Source organism: Nelumbo nucifera, chromosome 1, assembly GCF_055504915.1.
Source record: "Nelumbo nucifera cultivar China Antique chromosome 1, China Antique-T2T, whole genome shotgun sequence".
Lineage (NCBI taxonomy): Eukaryota > Viridiplantae > Streptophyta > Magnoliopsida > Proteales > Nelumbonaceae > Nelumbo > Nelumbo nucifera.
The window spans coordinates 154,232,321-154,250,925 of NC_142649.1; the positions used below are offsets into that span (position 1 = coordinate 154,232,321).

The 18,605-nt window shown below is 35.4% G+C and overlaps 1 protein-coding gene across 10 annotated transcripts; it reads right to left on the minus strand.

Moving 5' to 3' along the window:
• Positions 1-974: 974 nt before the first annotated feature.
• Positions 975-9,395, minus strand: LOC104587631 (Tetratricopeptide repeat (TPR)-like superfamily protein). Of its 10 annotated transcripts, none has more exons than XM_010245320.3 (6): positions 8,679-9,395; positions 6,241-8,463; positions 5,933-6,071; positions 2,249-2,375; positions 1,982-2,082; positions 975-1,416 (listed from the first exon to the last, which is right to left on the minus strand). In XM_010245320.3, the coding sequence occupies exons 1-2, from the start codon at positions 9,163-9,165 to the stop codon at positions 6,392-6,394; spliced, it is 2,559 nt and encodes an 852-aa protein (XP_010243622.1). In that variant the 5' UTR covers positions 9,166-9,395; the 3' UTR covers positions 975-1,416; positions 1,982-2,082; positions 2,249-2,375; positions 5,933-6,071; positions 6,241-6,391. The 10 variants fall into 10 exon arrangements, with proteins under 10 accessions (XP_010243622.1, XP_010243621.1, XP_088750912.1 ...); XM_010245319.3 differs by having other exon boundaries at positions 1,982-2,085; XM_088894786.1 differs by having other exon boundaries at positions 975-2,082; positions 5,933-6,049.
• Between the last annotated feature and the right edge of the window lie 9,210 nt (positions 9,396-18,605).

Here is an 18,605-nt window from a genome sequence, read left to right on the forward strand (position 1 = left end):
AAAAGAAATACATGCAGTCTATTCCAGGAGATAGTCCCCCAGTCCAACTCATACCAAACCACTCCATCCTAGCCAAGGTCTCTGCTTAAGGGTTATCCAATCTTGAAACCTACTTAAATAAGCTGATTGTTCTAAATGCCATTACTCTAGCTTCTCTAATTTAATGGTGCAGAGACCAAGAGCCATTTGAAAAATCACATATACAGATTCCAGACTAACCGCTTGAGAATCCTCCTCTATTTCAATTCTCTCAAGGTCCATCTAAGGTCCTGGAGAAATGCCATCTCACTGCTAATCCCCTCCTCCAATAGGCTGAAGTCCAAAATGGTCACACCGTCATGGCCTGTAATAAGCCCCTCCAATTGCTTTTATTATCTCAAGTTAAAAAGCTTCAATCTAACTGGGCTAACAAGTTTGTAAACCATAAATGCAAAGCATACATGCATGTCTCTACATACATACATATAACATCAAAGCCTTGTTCCAACTATTTGGTGTAGGATATATGAATCCTATTCCACCATCCCATTCAAGGTCATACATATCTTTAGTAAAATGTAAGTCAAAATTTATTTCTTAATGCTTCTACCAGCATGGCCCTCTATGGACTTCCCCTTGTAATTTTTAGACGCATCATCTTCCATGGATCACTTAATCCCTAAACTCTAGTGCCATGATTAGTTTTTGTTAACGCTTCTACCAGCATGGCCCTCTATAGACTTCTCCTAGTAATTTTTAGAGGCATCAGCTTCAATTGGATCACTTACTCTCAAGGTACCATGATTAGTTTTTGTTAAGACAGGTAAACTCAAGTGCATTCATTTTAAATTTCATTCTTCCTAGTATTGCCACTAAGCCATTTTGACATCCTAACCTTCTGCACCAATCCAAAAGGTTATGCATTAATTGTCATGGGGAAAGAATTCCATGTCCAGAAAACCTTGGGACAGACATACAAGCAGAGAGAGGAAATATACACATGAACACGTGCAATATGTATAAATATTTATACATTTGGATATATCAAATTTCCAGGTGATGTACTCATGTACAATTAGTTTTACAGAATCAAATAGAACAAAACTTCTAACTAAACAAAGACAGGGGTAACTCATTGTTCACAAGGATTCAGCAAAAAATATCACAGCTCCTTTGATACCGTTGTCAAATTACAAGCATCTAAGACAAACCTTACCAAGCCAGCTTAGTGAACCATGGATTTATGGATGAACAAAATGCACAAAGCAAGCCAGAATAGATAATATGATTTCACATACCATAAAGAATTGCACCAACAAATGCATCACCAGCACCGGTTGTGTCAATAAGCTCTGAAGATGGTATCTTTTCTGCAGTTCCCACTAGCAGCATCCCACTTAATGTCCCTATTCTATCTGCACTCAATCTCAACACCGTCTGTAAAATTCAAGAAAAGATAAAAAGTTATCACAATAAACATACAGAACATTGACTTAATCCATCAAGAACAGTGTCCAGTGCATGAATGCCAATCCCAGTTGTCAGTTCCAGTCGAAGAAGAGAGGAAACCAGAGAGAGACACGAATTGATGGGGTATGTTCTATGTCTCACACACCCAGAATGATAAAGTACAACAATGTACAAAGTAGTGTACAAAAAGAAATAAAAGAAAGGTAAAATTACAATATTAACCCCCATCTTCTCTACACCAGTATCAGCGTAAAATACAACAGCCAACCTATGATACTCAGAAACCTCTCACTGGTTTTGTCATTAGAAACAAGAGGGGCTCTAAAACTATTTTCTTCCTGTTTGTTTTCCTTTTCTTTTTTTTTTTTTTCTTTTCTAGAAGTCAATGGTTTCATAAATCATAATAACTATTTACCACCTGTTGAACATAGGATGCACTTTGTAGCAACCTTATGATCATATTGACACCCGGGCTATACAAAAGGAACAAAGTGAATAGAGCTTTAATTGTCTACCACATAACTCCATTTACCTTGGATGAAATACATGTCGGGATAGCATTGTTACCATCAATCTCCTACTTCAGTAACTCTAGTAAGTTGTCCACATCGATTTCTTCTAGGTCAGAACCCTCTACTGAAAGTAATGTTCTCCAGTGATTAGAACTCACAATCATAAATCATTAAGCAACTGAACTATATCGATCAATGACACATCCACATCCTTCCAACATCAAAATTGGTGGATTAACCTCATCCTCCACACTCTACAGTTGGAGACTAGATATTGGCATACTCACCATTTATGCTCCTCTCAAGCATTATACAGCCACCCTCTCCAAGGGTCACAATAACAAATTTGATATTTGGCAATCTCAGAAGCATGGAAACAAGTGCACTTGGAATTGATGGGGCCTCTGTCCATTGCTGCCATAACAAAATATTTAAAAATAATAATTAAATAAATTAACAAATCATATGATTTGCAGTCTCATGGAATGACTAAAGTAATGACATCATAAATTTTGTAGCAAAGAACATATGAGAAAAATTATTTTGTCGTTATCCTTTTGAATGAATAATATATAGTTGAAAAGTATTATCACCACTGGGCTTCTAATATATAGTAAAAAATTATTTTGTTGCTATCCTTGTTTCTCCCTCTTCAATGATAAAACAATTAGACAATAATGTGGTTATTTTCTACAGTGGATCATTCTCTTGTATATGAGCAAGATATGCCCCATCATTGCACATAATTCTGATTTTGTTCTCTAAAGGGAGTGTACAATGAGTACTCATACTCATTATTGATTCTGGAGTCCACATTCCTTGGACATTTGCAGTGGTTCCAAAGGATGCATTTTGTTGCAGTTCAAATTTTTAACTGGTGCAAAATTAGTACCAGGTTAAGTTTTGCATTCATTTATTTGTAATTATGATTTGCATTTCTACCTGATATAAAATTTGTACTTTTTGTCTCTTTGGCACTCATTGGCAGTGCAGTACAAATTTCACATCCCAAAAATTGATGCAAAATCTGCACCACGTTCCTCTGACCTTAATTTTCACCCATATAAAGTTGGAACCACATCATCTTGCATCCTACCATACCTATAGACAGATAACCCTCCTCCAAGCTCTGTTCTCTTCCATTTAAAGTGGAGGTCTGATAGGCTGTGCCCATCACAGGCGTTGCTTGAGGCAACCCTTCCTCCTGAAACAGACTTAAAGGGAGAGAGAAGGAACTGAGTGAAAGAGAAGAGAATGAATAGTGATAATTTGCATGTCTTATTCATTTGAAAGCCCTCCTATTTGTACAATTTGAGAGGATATTAAGCCTGAAGGCGTGGCCTTCTAGAATATACAAGCTTGATTGGAGGATTTGGGAACCGAGCTCGTGTCTGGGTCTGGCTCTGGCCCATAGTTTGGGCCTGGGCTTCATCAAGGTCATTTCATTTTATTTCCGATTTTACTTCTCACAAGCAAATAAGACAAAGTCAAATCTGAAGCAAAAGTAAACCAGAATTTACACTCAGCCCTTTTGCACTCCCATGCATTTACACCAATGCAAATTGAAATTTGTACTGCAACCAAAAGCAGCCTAAGGATCAAATCAATAATTTTTCATATACCCATGATTTGTCAGATTGCTTCCACAACAATGTATCTGTGGTAGCGTGTGTTCAAAGCAAATATCAACCACAAAATTATAGTAGTGGCCCATTAATTAGGAGAGGTTAGCAGAAATTGATTAAGAGGATATAGAAAACTGAAAATATACTGGCTGGATAGGCTTCAGAGAATAGAATCTTTGTTGTGCAACTAGGAACAGAGGGGATGGAGAGAACTACTAATCCCTCTAAAACTAATTAAATATCCTTTTTTTTTTGCAAGGTAAAAGGAAAATTTTATTAAAGAAAAGAGAAAACTGAGTACAACCACTTAACAGGTGCTAAGATAGCACCCCACAAAGAAGTTCTTATTATTAAATCTTAGTGGACCTCAAGTTCTTCTTCATCAACATCAGAATCAGCAGTGGCAGCAGGATCAACATGAGCATCTAATCTTTATCTTAAACACCAAGTTCCTGCAATTCATCCACCTTGATGTTTGTTCTTGCTCGAATAATCACTTTGAAGATTTTTCGGTAGGGAATGCTACTTTAAAAGATCAATTCCCTTTCCTCTTCTCATTGTCCTTACCTGAAAACAAAGTTGTGTCTGATTTTGTATTCTTCTCTATTGGTGGCTTATCTTGGGATTTTGGTTTTGAGAAGACGGGAAAAGGTGAACTTAATGGGCTTTTTTTCTTTGCTCAATTATTTGGAGTGTTTTGTCCTTGATTCATCTTCTTCTGATTGGTAGATATTGATCCTCTGACCCTTCAAAAAACTACTCTTGTGATTACTTTTTCAAAGCCCTCACATTCTCTTTCCTCTTCTTTTCCAGTTCAAGAGATGTGGTGCAAACCGGTGCCATCCAAAATAAATGCATTTAAAGTGGGAAGTGTTTCATTTGACAATCAACACATGTGATGTACTTCAAAAGATGAGACCCTACTGATGCATTTTCCCACACATTTGTTCTCTTTGCATGGCAAGTGTATCACATGTTAATATCCTGCCCTTTTCTTACTAGTATTTGGGAATAGTTTTCTTCTCTTTTTTGCTGCAAGTGGAATCCCCTGGATGATATGGGGAATTTATTCAAGAACACTTTCTTCAATCCACCAAGAGAGGAAAATCATGTGAACGTGTACTAGAGCTGCAGTTTTGTGGGCATAATGGGGAGAGAGAAATGAGAGAATCTTTAATCAAGGAAAAAAAAAAGCAATAATAGAATCCATCAAGGTTCAAAACTCCGCAACGTATTGGGCCATATCAGCCGATATGTATCGTTCCGACAAAAGCCTGATATGTGGAACATGTAGAAATCGTATGTTGCATTTGTTTCATGTGTATTGAACAGATACAGGCTCGTATCAGGCTATTTCAGGTTTGTATAGGCCAACACAGGCCCGAAACAGTCCGATACAAATCCTATACACTTAATTCATTTCAGGTCCCCTTCTCTCATTAATTTTGTTAATCTATATTTAAGGCTGAATCCTCTCTCATTAATTTCATTATTTATTCCTATATTTAAGTCCAATTTCTCTCTCTCATTCAATTAGCCAATTACTCCTATAATTTAAGGCATAATTTTAAATTTGAATTTGAATCCTAGTGCCTAATTCAAATTCTCTCTCATTAATAATCCTCTCCCTCATTAACTTTGTTTTACTACTCCTTAATTACACTAGCCATTGGTTTTAAGCTCTTATAATTTTAGTATGAAAACTACAAACTTTAGAGATAACTAAATTTGAACCTTGCTCATTAGGATTTAATGTCCATAAGTTCACCACTAAGCTCTTATAATTTCAGTCAATAAGTTCCCTCTCCATGAACCTTGCTACTTCTTAATGTCCATAAGTTCCCTCTCCATGTCAACAATTGGGACTAATCCCTAAACTCAAGTGCATTCATTTTAAATTTCATTCTTCCTAGTATTGCCACTAAGCCATTTTGACATCCTAACCTTCTGCACCAATCCAAAAGGTTATGCATTAATTGTCATGGGGAAAGAATTCCATGTCCAGAAAACCTTGGGCAGACATACAAGCAGAGAGAGGAAATATACACATGAACACGTGCAATATGTATAAATATTTATACATTTGGATATATCAAATTTCCAGGTGATGTGCTCATGTACAATTAGTTCTACAGAATCAAATAGAACAAAACTTCTAACTAAACAAAGACAGGGGTAACTCATTGTTCACAAGGATTCAGCAAAAAATATCACAGCTCCTTTGATACCGTTGTCAAATTACAAGCATCTAAGACAAACCTTACCAAGCCAGCTTAGTGAACCATGGATTTATGGATGAACAAAATGCACAAAGCAAGCCAGAATAGATAATATGATTTCACATACCATAAAGAATTGCACCAACAAATGCATCACCAGCACCGGTTGTGTCAATAAGCTCTGAAGATGGTATCTTCTCTGCGGTTCCCACTAGCAGCCTCCCACTCAATGTCCCTATTCTATCTGCACTCAATCACATCACCGTCTGTAAAATTCAAGAAAAGATAAAAAGTTATCACAATAAAAATACAGAACATTGATTTAATCCATCAAGAACAGTGTCCAGTGCATGAATGCCAATCCCAGTTGTCAGTTCCAGTCGAAGAAGAGAGGAAACCAGAGAAAGACACGAATTGGTGGGGTATGTAGCTTACCAGGCTCTGTTTGGATGAGGCTTTGTCAAGTTAAGCCTGCAGTCAAGGGTGAGAATGCAGGGAAACTCCAGGGTAACTTAATTCCTAGTCCACCAAACTGCTATATAGGATCAAGCAATAGAAGATCATTACTTCTCTCTGTCTCTCAGAGTCAATCAATGACCAAACCACTTCTTATCATCTTAGCTTGCAGTTCAGATGCTGAACTAAGATCACCTTCCAGGTGAAAAGCATTGAGCATCATCCAAGACATGTCTTGATCAGGAGAAATACCATCAAATAGCATCATGCAGAGAAATTTTTTTGCTTCATTTGCCAAACTCCTTTTGCACAGTCTATTAATCACAGCACTATAATCTCTCAAATATATCTCAAAGCCCATCTCTGCCATCTGATTGAATAGAAAAGCTGCCTTATATGCATCACCCTTTGCACAATGTGCTTTGATTAGTATGGTATAAGCAGTTTTTGTTACTATAATATTATGGCATTGAAGAGCCTCCAGTAGCCTATTGGCAGGCTTTAGGTTGTTGTACACGCAAAGGCCTTCAATGAGAATATTATATGTAACAGGACTAGGCTGAAGATTGCGTCTTAGCATCTCATTATGTAGACAAAAAGCTGGTCTCATGTCCTGAACCTCACAAAAACCTTGGATGAGGGTATTGTATGTAATCTGATCTGGGACAAGACCTTCTGCATACATATTTGAAAGTAACTGTATAGATTCCTGTAGCCTTTTCTGTTTACATAGTACCTTCATAACTACTGTGTAAGTCAAAACAGTGGGTTTTACTTTTTGAACTTCCATCTCATGAAGCAATTGAATTACTGCAGTTAGATTACCCTCTTCACAATATGCATCCATTAGAGTTGTGTAGGTCACAGCAGTTGGTGCAAGACCCTCAGTTAGAACCTTGAGCAACAACTGCTTAGCTTCATCTAGTTGTTTGCTCTTGCAAAGCCCATAAATAAGGGAGTTATAAGTGACAATACTTGGAGCAATCCCATCTTTGATAATTTGCCTGTATAACTGTACAGCTTTATTGATATCACCATGTTTTGCATATCCAAAAATCATTATATTATACAAAATAATGTCTATCTGCAAGTCTCTCTGAATTTGGGTATCGAAATGTGTTCTTGCCTCTGATATCAATCCCTTCTGGCACAGGCCAGATAGAATAGCACCATGAGCAAAGGAGTTGGCAATCATGTTCTTCAATCTCATTTCCTGACACAACTGAATGGCCTTCCCTATGTCCCCTTGCTTGCAGAAACCATGGATTAAAATTGAATAAGTAATAATATCTGGCTCAAGTCCAGTAGCTTCCATTTCATAAAGAAGTTTTATGGCCTCATCAACCTGTCCTTTTTTACAAAGACAACTAAGAAGAACACTGTATGTAATGTTATTTAACTGGAGACCCCTTGAAACCATCTCTTCCCGCAACTTCAAGCCTTCCTCAACACTGCCTATCTGGCAGTATCCACAGATCAGTATTGTGTATGTAACAATATCTGGGTTTAGCCCTTTGTGTAGCATCTTCTGAATGACCATCTGAGCCCCAGTCATTACACCAAGTAAACGGAATCCATTAACAAGAATATTATAGGTTACTACATCAGGCTCAATACCATGTCTCTCCATGTCCTCAGAGAACTCCAAAGCTTCCTCCACTGAGCATGCAACACATAACCCATGAATAAGAGTATTATAACTGTATGCATCAGGACCCACTCCGTACTTTAGCATCATGCAAAGAAACGACTTTGCAAAATCTACAAAACCCAGTTTACAGAACCCTGACATGAGGGTATTCAGAGAGACAATATAAGATCTAGATTCCTTTTCCTTAGTCTCCCAAAATAACTTCACTGCATCTCGTAATCTCAAATGCTTGCATAGACCATCTATAAATATGGCATCGGTATATTCATTCTGAGACACCTCACTGGCTTTGATTTTATGGTATATATCCCATATGATATCCATGTCCCATACGATATCTGTGTGCTTCAGGTTGTACATCAAACTGTTATAGGTTGATGTTGAAACTCTAAAGTTCAAGTTCTTCATCTTACCGAGAACGAAGAGTGCATCGTTAATCATCTCACGTCTTGAATAACCATCAGCCAACACATCCCATACCAGACTAGTGGAATCCCAGCCCCTGAAATTATTACTCAGAAGCTCACAGAGAGAAGGCGCCGAACCGCATCCTATATTAAATAATAGAAAACCAATACATGACTGATGAATATTCTACTGCAGCTTTCTGGTAAAAAAAAAATCTACTACAGCTAGCAATTTGATTATAGAGACTATATGGGTTTCACCAAAAATAAGATTCAACGTGAAAAAGCAAGCAAACTACAACGATACAACAAAAAAAATAATCATTTCTTAACAGTAAAAACAAAACAAAAGAATATACCTTCTTCCTCCAGCATCCACCTTAAAAGCCGACGCAACTCCTTCAAACGCCTTTGTCCCGCCAAAACATGACAAATAACAAACTCGGAAATCCGAGAATGCCGAAAGTTGTACTCACTTCTCAAACAATTGAAGAAAACCAAAGCAGATTCGGCATCGTTCCCTCTCAAGTTTTGGAGAATCTGATCAACTAGTGTAGAATTCAAGGATGAAATTAGGGTTCGAAAGTGACGGCTATTTAGATATTCTTTGACACCAAAGATTTTTAAACCATTAAGAATTTCTGGAACGAGGTCTTTATTGTGGGATATGGATAAATAGATGGAATCGTCTCTAGGGTTAGAGGCGGAGAGATAGAGAGAACAGTCCTCAGCTGCGATTGCCGAAAAGGAGGGTTTTAAGACAACGAAACGAATGAGAGGGGTAAGATTTTGGGTTGTCTGAAGGCAACGAAGCGACGACGTCCATTGACGGAGGAGGTTAAGCATGGAAGAGCTCCTAGGGTTTTTCCGTATCCTGCGAAAGACGAAAAGCCGTTAGTTTCCCGGCAATTTTGAAACGGGAAGAAAAGAAGGAGGAAGTGTCCGAGAGGGGCGAAGGAAGTGAGCGAGCGAAAGCCATAAACCACAGTACTATTTTTATTAATCTAAATGTAATTCATCAAAACAAATTGAAAAAGAAAAAAAGAGGGAAAAGTACGGACAGGCTTGCAGATGAACACCAGGCCAGTCCATATAGAATTTACAATGACATTCAAGTTAGAATTTTAAAAATTAAAAAACAGATTCCCACGCCAATTAAGCATTACACGTGTTTTTCCTCTGAGGTGGCAATCCAGCTCGGATTCTATGTCATAATAATATTTATTTAAATTTTTATTTGAAAATTAATCTTATATTGTAAAGACTAAAATGACCCTACCAGGGCCCACCCTCTTCTCTCTCTCTTTTGTTGTCTCTCACAGTCTCAACTCTCTTCACGTTTCTTCCTACAACTTTTCCCTCGACGACTGAACTTCGGCTGCTCTCCCTCCTATCTCACTCTCCTTTTTTGTGCTGCCATTCTCACAAGAAACCAGCTCTCCCTCTTCTCTCACTCTCTTTCGTTGTCTCTCATAGTCTCAGCTCTCTTCTCTTCGATTGCTTCCTTGCAACTGCAAGTTCTCCTCCCTAGCAGTGCCCCTTGTTCTCACTCTCATTTTCTCCTCCCTCGCTCCCCCTGTCTCCCTTTCTCAGTCTCTCTTGCTCTCACTTTTTCCCGTTCTCGCTATCCATTTTTCACACTCTCATTTTCTCCTCCCTCACCCCCCTCAGTCTTGCTCTCCCTCCGTTGCGCCCTCACCCTCTCTCGCTCTCCCTTCCCCTCTCTATCGCTCTCCTGTTCTCCCTCTATCTCGTTGTCCCTCTCCTGCAAATTTGTCGTCGAGGTTGAATCTAAAGGCATTGGAACTTGTCAGCTAGAGGCCATTTTTTGTTGTTACATAAGTTGAATTTTTCAGGTAGCATTGTCGCCTTTTTCACTTCTATTCCTGTCTCAATATATTCCAGGTGAAGGCCCATCTTAACCGTTCTTATTTTTTGCACAGCATTTGTCACTGCTCCATCATTTTGTTTGCCTTATCCATCAAACTAAAGTTTTGGCCAATACATCGAGGCTTTCCCTAACCAGAGGAAGTTATCATTTTGAACACCGGTGTCACTAACAGGTATTTGACAATTTCTTTGTATGATAGTTTAATTTGTTATAGTCAATCAAAAATTCCTTTCCCAATAAATTTGATTTTTGGTTCTCTTTGCATTTCTATCATAGTAAATAGGTTGTCGTTTTTATATAAAAAATTTTGTTAAGTTGTGTTTGAGGCTGATTCATTCCTGTTGAATGTGCATTGGAGAACGAGTGTGCATTAGTTTACACATGAAAAAGAAGATCAAGCAAGTGTGTACTTGTAAAATTTCTTCTATGGAAGGTCAATCTACTTTCGTTATGAAAATGTCTCTCCAAAATTAAGATGATAGTTTAGTGATAGTCACTCATAACAAACATTAATAATCACATATTGTTTTGTTGTAGACTCAAGGAGGGTGTTTGCCTTCTCAGCATGCTATCCAAATTTCTCTTATAAAGAGCCAAATTGAGTTAATGAGAAACAATAATTTGTAAGTTGAATATCCTCAAATCAAAGAAACCTGAATTTGCTTACCTAAGGTGAGAATTCTGACTAAAATTAAAATAGTAATTAAAAGTGATGTTGATAAAACTTAAATGGGAATAATAACCTTATAACCTTAATATGGAATGATGCTAAAGTAATTACAACGAAGGCCAGCAATAAGCATGGAATAAAGCAAACAAACATGTTTTGAATAGAGGAAAAGAAATTTATGATAAAAATAAATTTATAACAAATAGGCAATAACTGTGGAACAAAGCAAATCAGTGGAAAAAAATTAAACAAACAAAAGTTTGAGAACCAAACAAAAGTTAATTCCATCACACCATTCATAACCTATTGTCATTCCAAAACCACAACCAAAGAGTGTGAGGCAAAATGAAGATAAGTTATAGATTGAGATTGAAGATACACTAGTTTGAAAATCCAGAAAATTGAGATATGTGACTGATGAAATACCAAGGTTAAGAATCTCCTCAACCCAAACCTTACCTTCCCTATCAAATCCACATCTATTTTGTGTAAAGTACAGAATATAAATAGTTATAAATATTTCTCTCATATGGGATACAAATAACTAAATAAGGAAGAGTACTGCAGTGTATATTACACTGAATTGAATCCTGGTTTTTGTATTCCAGACATAAGTTCTTATCCAACCATCCAATAAATTAAGTTCTAATCTTTGGCAATTTTGGACAAGACTGAAACCATCATTCTCTTGCTTGGCATTTTAGGACTTTACCATTGCACCACCAATGGTTCATTCGTACAACCAATTCAATGGCTTGGACTAAGCACCAACTTTTAAGTTCAATCATTTCTTGGAGCTAGGTTTTCCACAAAGTAAATGAAATAATATCCTAGAACTTGGTAAGGACAAGACACCCTCAATTGTATTGACATTGCATAGTGATGATCTATTTAAAAATGAAATAATAGTTGGAAAAAGTACAGACTTGGACCCCCCTATAATGTGTACACAAGTTTTAGGCCTTCTTTCAACCAACATCTCAATTCTCCTATCCTTTACTCCCTTTTGGTCCTCCTTTTCAATGGATTAGAGTATCATCTAGTCCTTTCACTAGACTGAAGGTAGCCCTAACATAGTCACCAAACATCTCCATTGAACACATGTTTTAGAAGAAGAAAGTGCCTAAAGAGAGAACATGCATGGGAGAGCTTAAAGTGATTTAGCAAGTTTCCAAGAAGCGTATGGTGTTCCACCATAAATCCAAGGTAGACCGCACATAATATTGTTATTACATATTAATCACTTCCTAACATTGAATTTGAACGATTGAATGCCAAAATTACCAAACAAGCAAATATTTAGAATGATGTGCATGAAATATTGGCCAAGTCCATTGGTACAAGTAATATTAATTTATTTTTTGTAACATAGATGCTCATGTTGGACTTGAATGACCCATTAGCTAACTTAGCAAAATTTTCTTGGGGTGTGTGGTTGATTTCATGATTGAGTTTACATGAAGCCACCAACTTACTAAAAGATTACCTAAATAGGTTTGAGAAGCTTAGTCAAGGATGAGACATGTGATATGAAGTCATCTGATACTAAGGATTAATGAATGAATATATGAAAGTCATTTGCACCTTGTTTATCTTTACTTGTGGTTCTTCATATCCTAAATGAGGATGGTCATCTTCTCCCCAATAGACTTCGCAAACATCCTAGGCCCATCGGGATTGCAATGAGGGTATATAATGCCATTATGGGAGGATAACAGAATTATAACACCACCATACCTACTATATCTTTCTTTCATTGTGAAATGATATTGCTTGTTTGCAATGGTCATTTTAAGTCTATCTTGGTAAATTTTTAACAAGTTAGTTGATGGTTACCAAGTTAGCACATTTGACACCATATCTGCCAAGGGGCCATTAAGATTTTTTTTTTTGAAGAATAAGATAAAATTCAATAAGAAAAAGAATACATCGGGATGGTGATAAGGCATCACCCAAAGAGGAAATAATTCTAAAAGCCCAACTTTGATCACAGATCCTATACTAATACCTATAGAACTGAATGGCAAAATCTTATAATCTTTTCTCCAAACAACCTCTATCACGGTAAAAAAAAACAAACCAAGATATTCCTTTATTGTCAAATGATATTGCTTATTTGCAATGGCTTTTGCATGCTTTTATATTTAAAATTGTCATTTTAATTCCATCCTGGTAATTTTTACCAAGTTAGTTGATGCTTACCATATTGGCACATTTGACCCTATATCTACCAAGGGGCCAATAAGATTTTTTTTTTTTGAAAAATAAGATAAAATTCAATAGGAAGGTAATAAGGCATCACCCACGCGGAATAAACCCAAGAGCTCAGCAATGGTCCCACTAGTCCTATATTAATACGCCTAAAACCGAATGGCAAAATCTTATAATCTTTTCTCCAAACAACCTCTATCATAATCCAATAAAACAAACCAAGATATTCCTTTATTGTTAAATGATATTGTTTGTTTGCAATGGCTTTTGGAGGTCTTTATATTAAAAATTGTCATTTTAAGTCCATCTTGGTAAAGTGTTACGAAGTTAGATAATGATTACCAGGTTGACACATTTGGCCAATATTTGCCAATGAGCCATTAAGATTTTTTTTTTTTTGAAAATTAAGATAAAACTTATTTGGAAAAAGAATACATTAGGAAGGTGATAAAGCATCACCTAGAGAGGAAATAAACACAAGAGCCCAACTTTGATCTCACAGTTCCCATACTAATACACGTAGAACCGAATGACAAAATCTTATAATCTTTTCTCCAAATAACCTTTATTACAGTCAAATAAAATAAATCGAGATATTCCTTTATTTGCAAAAGATATTGCTTGTTTGCAATGGCTTTTGCAGGTTCTTATGTTATAAATTGTCATTTTAATTCCATCTTGGTAATTTTTTACCAAATTAGATTATGCTTACCAGGTTGGCACATTTTTCCCTATATTTGCCAAGGGGCCATTAAGATTTTTTTTAAAAGAATAAGATAAAATTCATTAGGAAATTGATAAGACATCACCCAAATAAGAAATAAACCCAAGAGCCTAACTTCGATCTCATATATCCCATACTAATACCCCTAGAATCGAATAACAAAATCTTATAATCATTTTCTCCAAATAACATCTATCACAGTCCAATAAAACAATCCAAGATATTCCTTTATTTATTGTCAAATGATATTGTTTGTTTGTAATGACTTTTGGAGGTCGTTATATTAAAAATTGTCAATTTAAGTCCATCTTGGTAAATTTTTATCAAGTTAGTTGATGGTTAACAAGTTGGCACATTTGGCCCCATATCTGCCAAGAGGCCATTAAGATTTTCTTTTTGAAAAATAAGATAAAATTCATTAGGAAAAAGAACACATTCATAAGGTGATAAGGCATTACCCAAGCGGAAATAAACCTAAGAGCCCAGCAATGATCCCATTGGTCCCATATTAATACCCCTAGAACCGAATGACAAAATCTTACAATCTTTTTTTCCAAACAACCTCTATCACAATCCAATAAAATAAACTAAGATATTTCTTTATTGTTAAATGATATTGCTTGTTTGCAATGACTTTTGCATCAATTTATATTTAAATTTGTCATTTTAATTCCATCTTGATAAATTTTTATCAAGTTAGTTGATGTTTACCATGTTGACACATTTGGCCCTATATCTGCCAATGAGCCGTTAAGATATTCTTTTTTTTTAGAAATAAGATAAAATTCATTAAGAATGTGATAAGGCATCACCTAAGCGGAAATAAACCCAAGAGCCCAACAATGATCCCATTGGTCCCATATTAATACTCCTATAACTGAATGGCAAAATCTGATGATATTTTCTCCAAATAACCTCTATCACAATCCAATAAAACAAACTAAGGTATTCCTTTATTGTCAAATGATATTGCTTGTTTGCAATGGCTTTCAAATGTCTTTATATTAAAAAATGTCATTTTAACTCCATCTTAGTAAATTTTTACCAAATAAGTTGATGGTTACCAGGTTGGCACATTTGGCTCCATATCTGCCAATGGGCCATTAAAATATTTTTTTTTGAAAAATAAGATAAAAATTATTTTGAAAAATAATACCTTAAGAAGGTCATGAAACATCACCCAAAGAGGAAATAAATCCAAGAGCCCAACTTTGATCTCACAGATCTCATACTAATACCCTTAGAACCGAATGACAAAATCTTATAATCTTTTCTCAAAACAATTTCTATCATAGTCCAATAAAACAAAACAAGATCTTCCTTTATTGTGAAATGATATTGCTTGTATGCAATGTCTTTTGGAGGTCTTTATATTAAAAATTGTTATTTTAAGTCCATTTTGGTAATTTTTTGCCAAGTTAGTTGATGGTTACTAGGTTGGCACATTTGGCACCATATCTGCCAAGGGGCCATTAAGATTTTTTTTTTGTTGAAGAATAAGATAAAATTCATTAGGAAAAAGACCACATTAGCAAGGTGATAAGGCATCACCCAAGTGGAAATAAACCCAAGAGCCCAGCAATGATACCACTGGTCCCATATTAATACCCCTAAAACCGAATGACAAAATCTTATAATATTTTCTCCAAACACCTCTATCACAGTCCAAAAAACAAACCAAGATATTCCTTTATTGTCAAATGATATTGGTTTTTTTTTCTATGGCTTTTGCATGCTTTTATATTTAAAATTGTCATTTTAATTCCATCATGGTAATTTTTACAAAGTTAGTTGATGGTTACCAGCTTGGCACATTTGGCCCTATAATTGCCAAGGGGACATTAAGATATATTTTTTTTGAAAAATAAGATAAAATTCATTAGGAAGGTGATAAGACATCTCCTAAGCAAAAATAAACTCAAGAGCCCAGTAATGATCCCACTGGTCTCATATTAATACCCCTAGAATCGAATAACAAAATCCTATCATCTTTTCTCTAGACAACCTCTATCACAGTCTAATAAAACAAACTAAGATGTTCCTTTATTGTGAAATGATATTGCTTGTATGCAATGGCTTTTGGAGGTATTTATATTAAAAATTATCATTTTAAATCCATCTTAGTAAATTTTTACCAAGTTAGTTGATGGTTAACAGTTTGACAAATTTGGCACCGTATCTGCCAAGGGGCTCTTAAGATTTTTTTTTTTGAAAAATAAGATAAAATTCATTAAGAAAAAGAATACATTAGGATGATGATAAGCCATCACTCAAAGAAGAAATAATTCCAAAAGCCCAATTGTGATTTCACAGATCTCATAATAATACCTGTAGAACCGAATGACAAAATCTTATAATCTATTTCTAAACAACCTCATTATAGTAAAAAAAAAACAAATCGAGATATTCCTTTATTGTCAAATGATATTGCTTGTTTGCAATGACTTTTGCATTCCTTTATATTTAAAATTGTCATTTTAATTCTATACTGGTAAATTTTTACCAACTTAGTTGATAATTACCATGTTGGCACATTTGGCCCTCTATCTGCCAAGGGGCCATTAAAGTTTTTTTTTTGAAAAATAAGATAAAATTCATTAGGAAAGTGATAAAAAATAACCCAAATGAAAATAAACCCAAGAGTCCAACAATGATCCCACTGGTCCCATATTAATAACCCTAGAACCGAATGACAAAATCTAATAATCTTTTTTCCAAATAACCTCTATCACAGTCCAATTAAACAAACCAAGGTATTCCTTTATTGTCAAATGATATTGCTTATTTGCAATGGCTTTCGGATGTCTTTATATTAAAAATTGTCATTTTAAGTCCATCTTGGTAAATTTTTACCAAATAAGTTGATGGTTACCAGGTTGGCACATTTGGTCTCGTCTTTGCCAATGGGCCATTAAGATTTTTTTTTTGAAAAATAAGATAAAATTCATTTGGAAAAAGAATACCTTAGGAAGGTGATAAAGCATCACCCAAAGAGGAAATAAATCCAAGAACCCAACTTTGATCTCACAGATCCCATACTAATACCCGTAGAACTGAATGACAAAATCTTATAATCTTTTTTCCAAACAACCTCTATCACAGTCCAAAGAAAACAAACCAAGATATTCCTTTATTGTCAAATGATATTGCTTGTTTGTAATGGCTTTTGCATTACTTTATATTTAAAATTGTCATTTTAATTCCATCCTGGTAAAGTTTTACCAAGTTAGATGATGCTTACTAGGTTGGTACATTTGGCCCCGTCTCTAACAATGGGCCATTAAGATATATATATATTTTTTGAAAAATAAGATAAAATTCATTTGAAAAAAGAATACCTTAGGAAGGTGATAAAGCATCACCTAAAGAGGAAATAAACCCAAGAGCCCAACTTTAATCTCATAGATCCCATACTAATACACTTAGAATCGAATGGGAAAATCTTCTCATTTTTTCTCCAAACAACATCTTTCACAGTTCAATAAAACAAAACAAGATATTCCTTTATTGTGAAATGATATTGCCTGTATGCAATGGCTTTTGGAGGTCTCTATATTAAAAATTGTCATTTTAAGTCCATCTTGGTAAATTTTTACCAAGTTGGCACATTTGGCACCATATCTGCCAATGGGCCATTAAGATTTTTTTTGTTGAAGAATAAGATAAAATTCATTAGGAAAAAGAACACATTATCAAGGTGATAAGGCATCACCCAAGTGGAAATGAACCCAAGAGCCCAGCAATGATCCCACTGGTCCCATATTAATACCCTTGGAATTGAATGGCAAAATCTTATAATCTTTTCTCCAAACAACCTCTATCATAGTCTAAAAAAGCAAACCAAGATATTCCTTTATTGTCAAATGATATTGCTTGTTTGCAATGACTTTTGCATTCCTTTATATATAAAATTATTATTTTAATTCCATCTTGGTAACTTTTTACCAAGTTAGTTGATGCTTACCATATTGGCACATTTGGCCCTATATCTGCTAAGGGGCTATTAAGATATTTTTTCTTGAAGAATAAGATACAATTTATTAGGAAAAACAACACATTAGGAAAGTGATAAGGCATCACCCAAGCGGAAATAAACTCAAGAGCCCAACTTCGATCTCATAGATCAGATCTCATACCAATACCACTAGAACTTAATGGCAAAATCTTATCATCTTTTCTCTAGACAACCTCTATCATAGTCTAATAAAACAAACCGAATGATATTGTTTGTTCCTCCAGGCTGATGCTTATGTGTAATGACATCCAAATTGCTCCTGAAAATGAACATGTGAAAAAAATGTGGTCAAAAGTTTCCTGTGGGTGTTGCAAAGGACTTAGACGAATCATCTTCATTAAGGAAACCGAGTCAATCATTGGTTTGAATTCCTCCCTAGGCAGCTTTTAAGAAAAACATGTGGAGTTTAAATGACACTGATGCTTTTTAGATTAGGTACCAATTTAGGAGAGCTGAGAGCAGATGAAGTGGAGAGTTGATTCTGATTATAAGAACTATAGACCAACTTAACTGTGAATTTACTATTTTTCATTGTCTTCCACAGAATTTGGTATTGACATAAAAGAGGATTTGATAGTCTTACGTATACTTTTGGTTACTACTTGTGGAATAAATAGTAAGTGAATCAAGTCCTTTCTCCAAGTACCATTATCATTTAACAGAAGCTGAACTTTCCATTACCTTACTAGGGGTCTGTTTAGGTTTTGAACTTGTGTTGTAAACATTACCTATAGTTGGATGGATAAATGATGCTAGATTTTGAAGTGACAAGACT